The sequence below is a fragment of the Hippoglossus hippoglossus genome, chromosome 17 (genome assembly GCF_009819705.1).
Source record: "Hippoglossus hippoglossus isolate fHipHip1 chromosome 17, fHipHip1.pri, whole genome shotgun sequence".
NCBI lineage: Eukaryota > Metazoa > Chordata > Actinopteri > Pleuronectiformes > Pleuronectidae > Hippoglossus > Hippoglossus hippoglossus.
Window position 1 is genome coordinate 6,858,901 of NC_047167.1, and position 15,037 is coordinate 6,873,937.

The 15,037-nt window shown below is 49.1% G+C and overlaps 2 protein-coding genes across 2 annotated transcripts; both read left to right on the forward strand.

The window, feature by feature from the left end:
- The first annotated feature begins 1,525 nt into the window (after positions 1 to 1,525).
- LOC117778645 (protocadherin-8-like) lies at positions 1,526 to 5,792 on the forward strand. Its single transcript, XM_034614364.1, has 3 exons — positions 1,526 to 4,447; positions 4,583 to 4,808; positions 4,921 to 5,792. Exons 1-3 carry the CDS (start codon positions 1,997 to 1,999, stop codon positions 5,271 to 5,273), a joined length of 3,030 nt encoding a protein of 1,009 aa, XP_034470255.1. The 5' UTR covers positions 1,526 to 1,996; the 3' UTR covers positions 5,274 to 5,792.
- Positions 5,793 to 7,111: 1,319 nt separating this feature from the next.
- Positions 7,112 to 14,997, forward strand: LOC117778305 (leukocyte cell-derived chemotaxin 1-like). The gene is made up of 7 exons (XM_034613794.1): positions 7,112 to 7,206; positions 7,442 to 7,582; positions 8,920 to 9,060; positions 9,680 to 9,793; positions 12,752 to 12,902; positions 13,283 to 13,395; positions 14,093 to 14,997. Exons 1-7 carry the CDS (start codon positions 7,135 to 7,137, stop codon positions 14,315 to 14,317), a joined length of 957 nt encoding a protein of 318 aa, XP_034469685.1. The 5' UTR covers positions 7,112 to 7,134; the 3' UTR covers positions 14,318 to 14,997.
- The last annotated feature ends 40 nt before the right edge of the window (positions 14,998 to 15,037 follow it).

Here is a 15,037-nt window from a genome sequence, read left to right on the forward strand (position 1 = left end):
TTGTTTTGATGTAATTGCTGCAGAATGACGTCTCCTTATCCTTTAGGACAGGCCTGACTGTGTCTAACTATGCAAGCTGCTTGACTGGATGTCGCCCATTCAGGTGCCTCCTATTTGACTTTCTGTGGCAGATGGGTTCTTTATAGAACATGCCAACTGATATTAGCTTCTACTGCAAGGCAAGTGTTGCCCCTGGAAAAGCTGTGCGTGTGTGCATGTGCGTGTGTGAGGAGGGAGAGAGAGGGAAGGAGAGTCCACTGTGAAGAATGAGAAAATCTCTTAAAGAGCCGTGACGGGGCCCCGGTCGTTTTTTAAATGTATTTTAATAGGAGGGACCCTGATGTCCAGGGCAATTCATCTCCCATCTCCCTGTAATGAAAGGAGTCGTGGCCGGGACCGGGGCCGGTCTGGAGGGGTGGGGAGGGGGCGATACAAAGGCTGCATGTGGCTGTGACTCATTATGCTGCAGTTAGGCAGAGGGCTGCATGGAGGCAGCGGGGGTTAGGGTCCCCACAGACCGGCTCAGGGGCCACAATGCCGGCATGGACGGGCTGTAAAGGGAGACCCTGCCATGCCATTATCCCGCCTGCTACTAACGAGGGCTTCATGCGCCTTTGATATAATCTCACTATTGAAATCCTGATAAATCCCCCCTGCGTTTACAGCCAAATCCCATTTGTAACGGGTTCGTGGAAGGCTGTGTGAGCGCGTGCGTGGCCCGCCAGTGTATGTGTGCGTGCGTGCATGTGCGTCTTCACCTGCTCCTCTCTCTCTCTCTCTCTCTCTCTGCTCTGGCAGCCGAGGCCAGGCAGAGTCTCGTGTTAAAACCGAGCCGTTACACCGGCTTTAATTAAAAAAATCCCCTCTTGCGCGCACAAGACATCTCGTGAGTTGATCTGATCTGAGACCGAATTAGAATAAAATCAATGTTCAAATGGATAGAGTCCCTTTTCTTTGGCTCAGATATGATCTGTTGGGCAAACAATTACTGGAATACAACACACCAGGGGGATGAATAAAAGAAGGCCAAAAAAGCACATTTATGGAATGTATTAATGAAAGTAAAATGAGCTCTAAGATGATGCTATTACCACCAGTTACAACAGATTTCCTTTCTTATGATTCTCTGGCACTGCAATGATTCAGTGCGTTAAGCTGCCTCAGCATTATGAGTCTGTGAAAAGTGTATTAAATGAAATCAGCCTGGATGGAGGGGATCTGTGGTTGAGGAAAATTACAAGTAGTGCCATATCTGTGCGTAAAGTTCTCTCAGAGGTGGAGAGGTCAGTGGGACAGCTGAGCGTGCCAGTGGCTGCCTTTACACGGGTGGGTTACATGGGACACGTGCGTGCGTGGGGATCCATCCAGCCCGAGTTTCAGCATAAATCTCTTAACAGTGAAAGTGCGCCTAAGGGGTAACGCATCCCCTTAACAGACACTCCTATTTAAATGCTTTGTCCTCTATCTCAGGGACACTGCGCATCTCCGCGCTCCCCCTCCATGTGTCGGTGCGCAGACTCATGTAACAGCCCGAAGAACATAAACAAGCAACGGGAACTATAGCTGTATTAAATCAAGCCCCGCGTTCGGACCGGACATTCGGGTGCCAAGTTACTCCGCACAGTCCAGGAATCTCTAAACGGGGTTTTAGAGGTCTTTCAGAAGTCCCCCTTTTTTCCCCTCTCAACGCCCGGATTGGTCACAGCGCGGCTCATTTGCATGCCTCGCCTTATAAACCCTCCTGCAGACACTGCAGCCCTCTTGCGCTGAGAGAGCAGCACACCTCCAGAAGAGAGAGAGCGGAGCGCATCCAGAGTGCGCATTGAAAGACATATGGAATATTTATTACAGGCGCTATAGGGAAAAGACAGGAGAGTCGACAGGAGTCGGGAAGGGGTTTCTGTTTTGCAAGTGTTTTTTTTCCTGAACTCTCAATTGGACTCATTTCGGGACAGTTAGCTGAATTTCCCATTATTTTTGGAGTGAGGGTGTCAAGATGGGAGAAACAGGGTGGAACGGGCTGCTGGTGCTCGTCTCTTTGCTGAGCCTCTCTGCTGTCACACAAGGAAAAACGGTGAAATATCAGACGTTTGAGGAAGACGCACCAGGGACAGTGATTGGAAACTTGGCCAAGGACATCTCCTCCGCTCCCTCTTCCTCGGGAGGCTCGAGGAACAATTTCAGGATGATGAAACAGTTCAACTCCTCTTTCATCCGTCTGAGGGAGAGCGACGGGCAGCTGACCATCGGGGAGAGGATAGACAGGGAGCGGATCTGCAAACACATCCTGCATTGCCTCATCGCTTTCGACGTGGTCAGCTTCTCCAAAGAGCAGTTCAAACTCATCCACGTCGAGGTGGAGGTCAAGGACATCAACGACAACTCCCCCGAGTTCCCCCGGAAAGAGTCGAGTCTGGAGATCTCCGAGAACACGGCGGTGGGCACGCGGATCCCGCTGGACTTTGCCGTGGACGAGGACGTTGGGGTGAACTACATCCAAAGCTACCAGATCTCCGTCAACAGCCACTTTTCCATCGACGTGCTCAGCAGGGCCGACGGGGTTAAATATGCGGAGCTGGTGCTCATGAAGGAGCTGGACCGGGAGACGCAGGCGACTTACGCGCTGGAGCTTGTGGCTATGGACGGCGGCAACCCGTCCCGCACCGGAACGACGCGCATCAACATCAAGGTGAAAGACTACAACGACAACAGCCCGGTGTTTGACAGGAACAGCTTCTCCGTGGACCTGCCCGAGGACGCACCGGTGGGCTCCCTCCTGCTGGACCTGAACGCGGAGGACCCGGACGAGGGGTTGAACGGGGAGGTGGTGTACGGGTTCGGGAACCAAGTGCCCTCAGAAATACTACAACTCTTCAGAGTGGACAGGAAGACCGGACGGCTCACCCTGGAGAGTCCGATTGACTTTGAAAGTAAGAACACGTACGAGTTTGACGTCCAGGCCACCGACCTGGGTCCGAACCCGAGCCCGGCCATCTGCAAGATAGTGGTGCAGGTGCAGGATGTTAACGACAACGCGCCGGAGATCTCCATCACCCCCATGACGTCCATCACGGCGGGCATCGCGTACATCACCGAGGCGGCGGCCAGAGAGAGTTTCGTGGCGCTGGTCAGCACCTCGGACAGAGACTCGGGCGCTAACGGGCAGGTGCACTGCACCCTGTACGGACACGACCACTTCAAACTGCAGCAGGCTTACGAGGACAGCTTCATGATCGTGAGTACCAACCCGTTAGACCGGGAGAAAATCCCCGAGTACAACCTGACGGTGGTGGCGGAGGACCTGGGCTCCCCTCCCTTCAGGACCATCACTCAGTACACCATCAGGCTGACGGATGAGAACGACAACGCTCCGGTGTTCAGTAAATCGGTGTATGAGGTGGCGGTGGTGGAGAACAACGCACCTGGGGCATACATCACCACGGTCGTGGCGCGGGACATGGACCTGGGGTCAAACGGGAAGGTCAGCTACAAGCTGGCGGACACGTACTTCATGGGCTCCCCCATCTCCACCTTCGTGTCACTGGACCCGGCCAGCGGGTCGCTTTACGCGCTCCGGAGCTTCAACTATGAGGTGATGAAGCAGATGGAGCTCCGCATCACGGCGAGTGACGGCGGCTCCCCGCCCCTGACCGGCAGCGCCAATGTGTATGTGAGGATCGTGGACCAGAACGATAACGCGCCCATCATCACGCAGCCGCCCCTCAACAACGGCTCCGCTGAGATCCTCCTGCCCCGGGACGCGCCGACCGGCTACGTCATCACCCGGGTGGAGGCGCGGGATGCGGATGAGGGCGTGAACTCGGACCTGTCCTACGGGCTGGCCACCGGCGAACCCTCCGTGTTCTCCGTTAACAAAGCCTCCGGGGAGATCTACCTGAACCAGGTGCTCAGCCACGACGTGGACGAGACCCTCAGCGTGACCGTGACGGTGAGTGACAACGGGAGGCCCGCGCTCACCTCCACCGCGACCCTCCGCTTCCTCATCATCGCCGGCCCCCCGCCGAGCGACCGGACCGTGTACCAGGCGGGTGGCGGGGACGAGGTGCACGCGCAGTGGGACCTGTCCGTGGTGATTATTGTCGTGCTCGCGGGGAGCTGCACGCTGCTGCTGCTCGCCATCATCCTCATCGCCACCACCTGCAACCGGCGCAAGCAGGACAAAAGCGGGGAGGACAGCGACTCGTACGGGGAGAAGGGCACGCTGGAGCGGGGCAGGACCCACGTGGTGGACAACCCGCTTCTCCCCCTCCACGGGGACGGGGCAGGAGCGGCTTTTGACGGACAATCCTACAGCAGCCAGCCCGGTGGGTTCACCTCGGCTCACCCCGGGGGCAGTGACATATGCTCGGCCTCAGAGGACGGCAGCGAAGTGCCCTGTGTGTATGACTCAGACAACAACAGCAAGCTCCGAGGGACTAAACACGAGGTGAGATGCCCCTTTGGGACACTTTGGAGAGGTGGGGAGGGGAGATGTGGGGAGGGGAGATGTGGGTTGCACTCTGCAATGTGTTCATCCAGCAGAAACTCACCTCTGTTTTCTTTCTCCTCTGTCCTCCTGCAGGGCTACTCCACTCTGCCTGGCTACGGGAACGGAAAGGAGGCTGTGAGGCCCATCACCATCTGGAAGGGGAACTCCTACACCACCATCTCTGCCAGGGACCCGGCCTTTAGTGGCAAAGACAGTGGCAAGGGGGACAGTGACTTCAATGACAGTGACAGTGATGTCAGTGGAGACACAGGCCTGAAGAAAGAAGGAGCAGTGGTTCCTCCCATGGGCGGCCAAAATGGTAAAGACATGCAAAACAATCCACTTATGAATGAAAGTATAAGGTTATGTGAGTTTGGCGATGAGCTGTGGCTTTAAATCTAATTCCACTTTCTTTTCTTTGTCTCTTTTAGCTTTGTGGGCTTGCACCAGTGAGTGCAAGGTCCTGGGTCACTCAGACCGCTGCTGGAGCCCCTCAGCAGTGAGGGCCAACGCGGCTCCCTCCCCGGCCCCGACCCTCTCCTCCTTCAACAGCCTCCCCAAGACGGCCTCCCTTCCCCGGGACCCCAACCGCAGGGACAACTACTACCAGGCCCAAATCCCCAAAACACTGGGGCTGCAGAGCGTGTACGAGAAAGTGCTGCACCGGGAGTACGACTACGTCCTGGTCACCCCCCCCAGGCCTGTGAGGGTGCAGGAGATCAGTGACATAACCATCCCGGTGTACACCCCCACCCCAACACACTGCCCCAACAACGAGGCCTGAAACAGACAATTGCACACACAAACACTTATAAGCTCACTCTCAAAGAAATGTATAGTGTATTCAAATGTTTAATTTATGATTAACTGACGAGGAGAATAATGTAACTATTTGAAGTTATTTGTTGCTGTTGATTGTGCATATTATGTATAAGTTTATAACTGGATATTTGTGCGTTTTTGTCTTTAATGTAAAAGCCACATTTGAAGTCCATTCAATCACAAACTTTTGTTGGACATGAAGTGTATCATATGCAAGCTTTGTACATACAGAGATTCTATTTTTTATAAAAGTAATAATGAAGCAAAGATATGTAAATTTGAATTGTAATTATTGATCTTTACGCATGCTGACTATTTAAAAATGGCCCCTGAAACTGGTAAATGTGAGGGCTGGTGACCTGCAATGTATGAAGCTGATTATAATGAAATCATTTGAATGCAATAATAAGTCGATGTACAGATTTTTTTTTTATCATCACAGCATTCGGAGAGAAAATAAACTTTGAAATACTGTTCTGAGCAGCTGACTTGTGTGTGTTTTGTTCTGAGAGGTTACGATCCAGAGGTGAGCAGGCTGTTTGTGAATGCCTCGCAGGAACAGCCTATCAGTCAGGCCAGTCGCTGTAGTAAAAGCCAACAGGCGTCGCTGTTATTGCAGCAGTGAGCCTCTGTCCTTGCAGCCCACTGAAGAAGGTCAGTTTCGTTTTTTCCCCTCTTTTGTGAACATGGTTTTTCTGGTGGGGTGCCAGAGCAGACGCCAAGGTTTTCCAGCAAATCACTCACGCGTAACAGGAGCAGAGCAACCTCCACAGTTATTATTTTCATCTTGGTGGACCTAATAGGTGCATTTCACCGCCTGCAGACCTGCATGTTAATACGAGTAACAAAGATATGCTGAGCTTTCCACAACATCAATCATTACCACCTGATTTGTGCGCATGGAAGACACATCCGTAATGAGAGTGGCTGTGCGTAAAGGCGCCCTTTAGGGTTCGCCTCGAAGAAGAAAAACAAGTCACATGCATACAAAAGGAGCTGTTTTAAACAGGCAAATACAGTTGAGATTTGTTAAAGAACGTGGAGTCCTTGCGAATAAAAGCTTCCTGCTCCTCTGTCCGGATGTTTTCTTGTCTGTGTGCCAAAGCGCTCGGTGCGCTCCTTACGTAATCACCCTGCTTATAATCACGCATTCAGGGCACACTCCCGAACTCACTCACTCCCGCAGATATGAGGGGATCAAGATCGAAGTGGGCTGCCTCTTTTTTTGCACACTGTCATGTTAACATACTGTTTGTAGGATGGAGAAAGCGTGCGACATTCCGCCGGAGTCCCCTCTGACCTGCAGCAGTCTGTGGAGGAGGGAGGAGGGAGGGAGGGGGGTGTGAGAGGGTGATTCGAGGAGACAACCTCACCCTCTCCCTTCCTCCGTCATCTCCTTAATGTTCATGAATACATCGCGGTCCACCCACAGAGGCTCGTCATATAAAACTTATTGATATGAAAATTCTGAGGATCACAGCAGGGATCAGACTCGTGAGCAGCCAACACGTGGTCTTCAGAGAGAAAGAGCGATGAACTCTCTCGTGAGGGAACGCAACACTTTTTAAATATATATAATGTGCTGATCGTCCGCTGGAGGTGTTCGATTTCACCTGACTTTTATTCAGAGGCACAAAAGTTGTCAAGGTTACGCACAGTTCTAGTGAAAGAGAGCATTAAGGCAAAACCTGTAGTGACCATCCTCCTCCTCCTCAGGAAGAGAGGGAGGGAGCGAGAGGGAGGGAGGGAGAGGGGGGGGGGGGGGGAGAGGGGGGAGAGAGGAGTGAATGGAGTCGGGGCTCCTCAGGTGTTCGGCTGCAGTCATGGCCGGGAGCTCAGAGAAAGTACCGATCGCCTCAGCGGGACCGGAGGACCTGCAGCAGTTCATGCCTCCGGTGAGTGTCGCTGGGATCGCCCGGGCCCCTGCGCCTCTGTCGGGGCCCCAACATCCTACAGGCTGTATCTATTTCATGACCTTTCAAAAGTTGCATAAACCGTCTCTGTGTCGCTGTGAATTTATCATAACACGGACACCTTGTCAGGTTCAGTATCATAGTTAAAGATTGTCAGAAAGCATCTCTTCTTTACGACAGTGTTGTCACTTTGGAGTTTATCTGTTTTACCGCGCAGGCCTACTCCGCCGTGGCGGTGAAGCCCGCCGCCACCGGCCGCCTCCTGAAGGCCGGCATCGCGGTGCTCATCGCCGGAGCCCTGCTGCTTCTGCTGGGGGCAGTTGGAGCTTTTTACTTCTGGAACAACAATGAAAAACACGTAAGGATGATATTTTATCATAAATCTTACTTTTAAGGTCAACTATAGAGGGAGGAGGGTCAGAGAAGAGAGAGGGTATTGTAATTCTTATTTTGGCTGTATGTGGGTTTGACTGACCACATGTATTTTTACTTTATCTTGTCCTAATTTTTCTTTTCTTGTCTTTATTTCATCCTCTACTGTAGCCTACAATTTAAGTTGCATAGATCTTTACATAAAAAAACAGACCATGGTTTATAAAGATGCACTTTTCCACGTGCAGAGGACAGTTCTGTGTCTGCATCTTGTGCATGATAGTTTAAATCAGGACAGCTTACATGATTTAACAGGTTGTACCAAGTTAACACTTGTTATTGTAAAATGATGTGAGTTTTCAGAGAGCATTAATAGTTGGATTTTCTTACTTTGCCTTTCCATAAAGTGAAACAAGTTTCAGCTCATGTCACCACCCCAGTGATTTTTACAGGCTATACTCCCTCAAGGCTTTCGATCGAAAATCAAATCAAAGTCGGTCTGATCTGCTAGATAATTCCCTTTTTTCCCCCCTATGCAGTTTTCTCTCCTTTCAAAAACTTCTCTGAAACAAGAGAGAACCACCACAGAAGAAAACGGCTCTCATGCGTACTCCCATCCAATAAAAAATCATGTCACTTGAGGGAAGAAATTGTTCAAACAAGCTCTTTAGAATTGGAAACAAGTGAAATTATGTCGTCGCTGGTGGATTTTTTAACTAGTGTGAATTAAAAATGCTCAGCAGACTGAAGCCGCTCTTCAAGATGAATTTTTTCTTGCAGTGTAGGCAAACAGCAAAATGTAAATTAAACTCTTTTTTCATACCGTCTGAGGTAAAGCCTGGTGAATGGAGTCCTTGTGTGTATGTGGTGTGTGTGTGTGTGTGTGTGTTGGAGGGTTGTGGGTGGGTGGAGAGGGGTGAGCGTGGGGGGTGGGGGGGCCCTCTCTGGTCCGGCTGATGCTCCAGGGGCAAGAGGTGTAAGAGACGAGAGGGAAAAAATGCAGCTTTCTGGGTGTTTTCTCTCCTTTTTTCCATTATGAAGTTTGAAAATGTTATTAAGACGTGATGAAAAGGCTCTGCAGAAGAAGGGTCATCATCACCCAGAGGTGTAAGGTTTGTATTCTCCTAAACAAGCGTGAATGAATGTGTGTGTGTCTGAAGGAGAAAATTGAGAGAGGAGAGGTTTGTGAAGAGAAGTCATGGGTAAGATTGGAGAGAGGGAGAATGAAAGGGAGAGGGCTGTTGGGGGGGGGGGGACTCTCGGGACTCTCATACCTTACATGCCAGTCTGAAACCTTGTGTGTGTGTGTGTGTGTGTGTTCAGGTCTACAATGTCCACTACAGCATGAGCATCAATGGCAAAGTGGAGGAGGGTTCAATGGAAATCGACACGGCCAACAACATGGAGAGATTCAGCACCAGCAGCGGGGCGGAGGAGGCCGTGGAGGTCCACGACTTTGAGATTGTGAGTGGGACTGAAAACAATTAAAAAGTAATGATAATACTGTCAGGAGGAATAAGCAAGAGCAGAAAAGCAGAGTCATCAAGCTGGACATCCGCCGTCTCTCCCTACGAGCAATCTGGAGAGGAAGAGATCAGATTTGTTGAAACTTTAAAGACCCTTGTGGGGAGACTGGCTCATTGCAGCAGTGGACAAACAAAGAACTAGTGGACATGTTGTCCCCCTGTGGGCCAATCAAAGTCAAGACGCATCGTCCCTCCAATTTTCATTAAACTCGGACTGGTGGTTTTTGACCTTTAATTAAAGCGGTCCAAATCAGGCCAATCAAACTAGCGAAGCAGCAGTTTTGGCCTCTTAACAATTTAAATTCTGACCTTTAATCATACTGTCCCCATGAGTGTCATTTTAAATCTTGAATACAGTGCTAAGCTACATCACCCCCCCCCCCCCCCCACCCCCCGATGTTTAATCTAAATCATGTTTGCAGATGTTTGGCTGTGATGCTGCATTCAATGTGCAGATGTGTTGTCCCAGACGCCTGCAGACGACAACACAACGATCTCTGTGATGAGTTATGAATTCCAGCTTCTTGTTTGTGCCCTCTCCTCTCTCACTACTCCAGGGCATCACAGGGATTCGCTTCTCAGGAGGAGAGAAGTGCTACATCAAGACCCAGGTGAAGGCTCGTCTGCCCGACGTGGAGACTCTCAACAAGGAATCCATGACGTTCAACCTGGTGGGTTGGTCCAGTCTTTTCTGAGAAAGTGGAATCTCTTTAAGTTGAGAATCTATCAATAGCTCTTTCTCACTGTAGAAATGTGAAAACTCCTAAACTGGAGCTTACCAGAACCCGAGCTTTTAAAGATCATGTGAAGGTCTAGAACTGCATTTAACCAATTGCTATCTAGCAGCTTTTTTGAGCTTCTTCACTGTTACAATCCTCATTATTGATGTGATGACACACGAGTTTGACCAGTCATTTCACCAGAGGTTGAATGTTCCAGGATTCAGCATCACCTCCTGAGACCGTCCTATATTTAGCTCCAGGAACCTGGCCCCAAAGTGGGTGGAGAACAGTGTAAACAGCAGCAGAACCAATGACAGTGCATACTTGTGTGTGTTCCTGCAGTGGAAAGGGAAAGACACACGTCTGAGTGTTTAACTCTTTGAAACCTATTTAATCAAGTAATTACAACATAAACATCCAGCATCACCTGTAAGTGCAATGAAATCATTCGATCTGATGTTCAAAGCTAAAACTGGACAATCCATTAGGATCTTTTCAAATAAAGACGGACCGTTCGGTATCACTGTCTAATACGAAATACTTTACAAGTGAGTTATAAGGATCGAATATTCGGAAACAACCTATTTATTACTTTAAGACGAGTAATTGCAAGATACTCATGATCCCCAGAGGGTGAATCCTACTTATTTAGCTTATTTAGAATCCTACTTATTTAGCTGATTCCGCGACTTCTTCTCCTCGCATCAGGTCTAAATTTCTACTTGTTCAGGGAAATATCGCAACATCTATGGGATGGATTGGCACATACCATGGTGTAGACGTTCATGTTCTCCCCAGGATGAACCATAATAACAGGCATGCTAACATGCTAACCTAAGAGGATAACCATGTACTGTACAGACGTGTAGCATGCTTACAGTGACAGTTACTGAATCTCCACTCAGTTATTCAACTCTTTGAATAATTGGAGTGGATTATGTGATTTGGACAATTCGACCACTTACCTTCAGGAGGAGAGCTGCACACAACTGTACATGTGACTGATTACTGCAGTGGAAGAGACCTTTATTCATGAATTACAAACACTGACAACTGCACTCGTTCTGAATGACTTGATCACTTACCAAACCATTGAAACTGACCATACAAATGTGAGCTTATGTTAATGAAAATACTGCAGAAAAATATGCTTAGAGTAACAAAAATACATTAATCTAAAATCAATCCATATAAAAGATGCTACGTACAAATGTTGTGACGACAGACAGAGGGGAAGAGAAACTAAACCAATCATATACACAAAAAATGTAATATTTGCTAATATATCGATATTAAATGTTTCTCCTCGTCCCCAACAATTCCATTTCAGTCGGACTCTATTTCTAACCACGAGCCATTTGTGCAAAAGATAATACAAATTATACATGACGAGATATCTCAAATCTGGCAACCCAAAACATTGTCTTAAAAAAAAAAAATCACGTATAGCTGATTAATGAGGCAAATCTTAAATCAGCCCATTACTAAAGCTAGCTGTTATAACTTATCAAATATATCCATTATAAATACTATTAGTTGTATTAATGCATTGTCGGTTCTCTGCTGAGCTTTAGATATATACTACAAATCCGCACCTCTGATATATTACTAATGTGAGCTGTGGCGTTAGCATGAATCACCCAAACCAATGATAAACCAAGGACACATAGGTGATTTCCATATGTGGTTTCCCATCACTTAACAGAACACGCACGCATGCACAAACACACAACAGACACACACAGTGAGTACGGTGCCATATGTGTGCGGATTGCTATCACAACTCACAAACGCCTGTGATTGTTCAATTGAGGCTGTCTGATAATTAAAATCATTTAGTTCTGCATAAGCCTCACATCCACATAAATCCACATCGCCGGAATTACCCTCATGAATGCATAAACACTGACTCTCGCTCACACACTCACACACACTCAGTCACACACATACACGAGCTCGCGCACACACGCGCACACACACGCACACACACACACAATTAATTATGATGCGGGGCTGCTGTTATTGCCTCTCTGTCTCGTAAACGATCATTTATTCCACGTCTGTGCTTTTCTGTGTGTTTGTGTTGTTCTCTTTTTGCCTCATAAATGATCGTTTGGTTCACATTTGTGTGTTTGTGTGTGTGAGTGAGAGAGGAGACAGGAAGATGTTGTTATAATGGTTGCTGCAGGCTGGTCATTTGCTATAATTTAGAGTGATGGCAAATCTGGGTTAGATAACCACACACGCGCACACACACATAAACACGCACAAACGCACACAAACACACACGCGTCCCCATCCACAGAGAGTGGGTCAGATAAACTCTTATCTGTCAAGCAGTGGAGAAGGACCCCCGCTTTTATTTCTCCCTCCAGCAAATCATTTGAGCTGGGGGAAAAAAAACAGCAGCAGCATTTCAGAAAGGTTGGCGGATAACATTCCCTAAACATGTCTGTGGCGACTGCAGTGCAGCCCTCAGGAACAAACGCCTCTGGGCCAAATCATCCCCCACAGAATTCCCCCTCGTACCTGCAGGCTGTGGATACAGAGGACATATGTTTACACAGTCTCCCCTCCGGACACCTCATTAGTTTATCTGCAGAAACCTGTACATCCAGGGCATCTCCCCTCCCCTTCCGCTGCTGATGAGTCCTGACACTGTGTGTACAGCTAAATGTTGATGCAAGGGGGATCTGTATACTAGAGCCTCCTGGGCTTCCTTTTTACTGCTTGGTTTTATGTTGTTATAAGGAGCATTAACGGTGCAGCATTAATGCAGATTAGATTTGAGTGTGAGGAGTGTGGGCTATTTAAAGGGGAAGGCTAGTAACAAGATACATCATCAACCCTGATATTATGCCTTCAAGTGATGTTTTTTTTCCTTCTCACATTTTTCACTCTTTGAAGGAGGACGAGGTGATGCCGGCCAAGTTTGAGGACGATCTGATCTGGGTGGCGGCCGACACGCCCCTCTCTGACTCCGCCTTCCTCAGCAACAAGATCAAGGACTTGTGCGGAGACCTGCCCATCTTCTGGCTCCGCCCCACCTACTCGACCAGTAAGCACCTCATGGTTAAGACGTGAAAATACAAATCTGAAAAGTGAAATAGACTCAATTTTTCAGGCTCTGTAAAAACAAAGAGGATGTGGGTCAAACGGTTTCAAGCATTTCCATTTAACATTGCCATTGTTCAAGCATGGGAAAGAAAAACAAGCTAAAAGAAAAGTCCCTTTGAAGTGTGAGCCGCAGACTGTACACTTCTGAGCATGCTGGGAGGTCAGAAGCTCTCAAAACACTATTTTTTATTCTACTTCATCTGACGCCTTCAAAAAGTCCGTCTGAGAAACGACTGTGCAATCAGGAGCCGAGGCCACATTAGTGCCACTCGGCTCCTAAATTCGGTCTGCTGTCAGAATGTGAGACTGTGATGTGTGCAGGCGGACAGAGGAAGAAGAGAGCCGCCCTGCGCCAGCGCCGCCAGACAGCCGGGGCCGTGGCAGAGGAGGAGGAGAACGTGGAGGCAGATTTAAACCCAGAGAACCCCTACCAGGTGAGTCACACGAAGGAACTCGCACTTTTGCTTCTCCCTCTGTTGTCTGCGTCCCGCCGCAGTGTTCACAACTGTCCGTTCGGATCTGAGGGACACCTGAGAGGGCTGCGGCCGGGGAGGGTTTCTCACAGCTGTGCAAGCGGCAGCAGATGCCGGGGTCACGGCATAGGGGCCTGGATTGTCTCTGCAAATCTGAGTGTATGCGTGGGTGTGTTTTCTGTGCATGCATTTGCTGTGTGAGGCTGTCCAAAGCTTTCCTTTCAGCATTGAGACGGTATGAATAATTCCACAACATCCCCCCTCCTCTCCTGTTGCCCTTTTGCCCTGCTGAGCGCGTGCACACACATGTGCACACAACACACACAGAGACTCCCATACATACACCCTCCAACCTCACCCCCTATGTTGGGCCCCACTTTCACTAATCCCTACACACTCTAAGCATCCCCCAACATGCAACATGCTCCTGACAGCCACAGAGGGGGGGCAGACGGCGAACGCTACGTAGAAAAAGAAAATATTTGACAACAAAAACCCACGTCTGACATCATCCCCTCCTCCTCAACCCCGACTGTCGGAAATCGAAATTAATTGGTTCGAAATGAGCTTTTCGCTGCTGCTGAAGACATCAGCTACCACATGACACAACAGCACGCTAACACCGTGCACCCTTGACCTCCCATGTGTCTCCTTTCAGAGAGGCCTGGAGGGCGAGCAGGGCAACATGAACATCGACCCCATGCTGGATCACCAGGGCGTGTGCTGTGCCGAGTGCCGCCGAGGCTACACCCACTGCCAGAGGATCTGCGAGCCGCTCGGAGGCTACCACCCGTGGCCGTACCACTACAGAGGGTGCAGGGTGGCCTGCAGAGTCATCATGCCCTGCAACTGGTGGGTGGCCCGCATCCTGGGTCTGGTGTAGACACCCCCCACCTGAGTCCGGGATTGAAGAAAGTAGGGAGGGGAGGGAGGGATGGATGGGGTTGCGAGGGAAGGGAGATGAAGGGGAAACGTTTTGCTTCTCATTTCCTTTACATACCTGTTGGTCAGAGCAGATTGGTAGAAAGATGAGCAGCATCAGTAGCCGTGCCCACACATTATAAATGCATGGAACAGAATCTAGGACACCGGGATCTCACATATAAAGGTTTGCAGTCGCTGAGCACTGCACAGCTTCTCTTATTAAAAAAACATACCTGCTTTCCAGTCAGATCCTCCTTATCTACAGCTCGACACGCTGTCGAGAGAACGTACAGCGGACCTGTTTTCACTGAATTATGTGCACAGCAGCACAACATGTATCTGTAGGTAAAGCAGGTGAGATTGTATTCATAGAGCTGACCTTTTCTTTCATCCTTTGCTTTCTGATGTAAATAAATGTATAGGGACCCGTACTTTTTCAGTAGCAGTCGGCCGGCTTAATTAGCGTCTGTTGTTAGTTTTACTTTTCATCCCTCATTATTTTTAACTGCTGTGATTTTAACTCATGAAAACAATGTACTGTACGTGCTCTCTCACAAACTCATCTCAATGTATTTTGACCTGCATTGAAGGAGCTGACTCAACGTGCAATATCACTGAATAAACTTTTTTAAGTAAACTTGAGAGCCTCCCACCTTTTTTTCATGCTGTTGGTCGAATT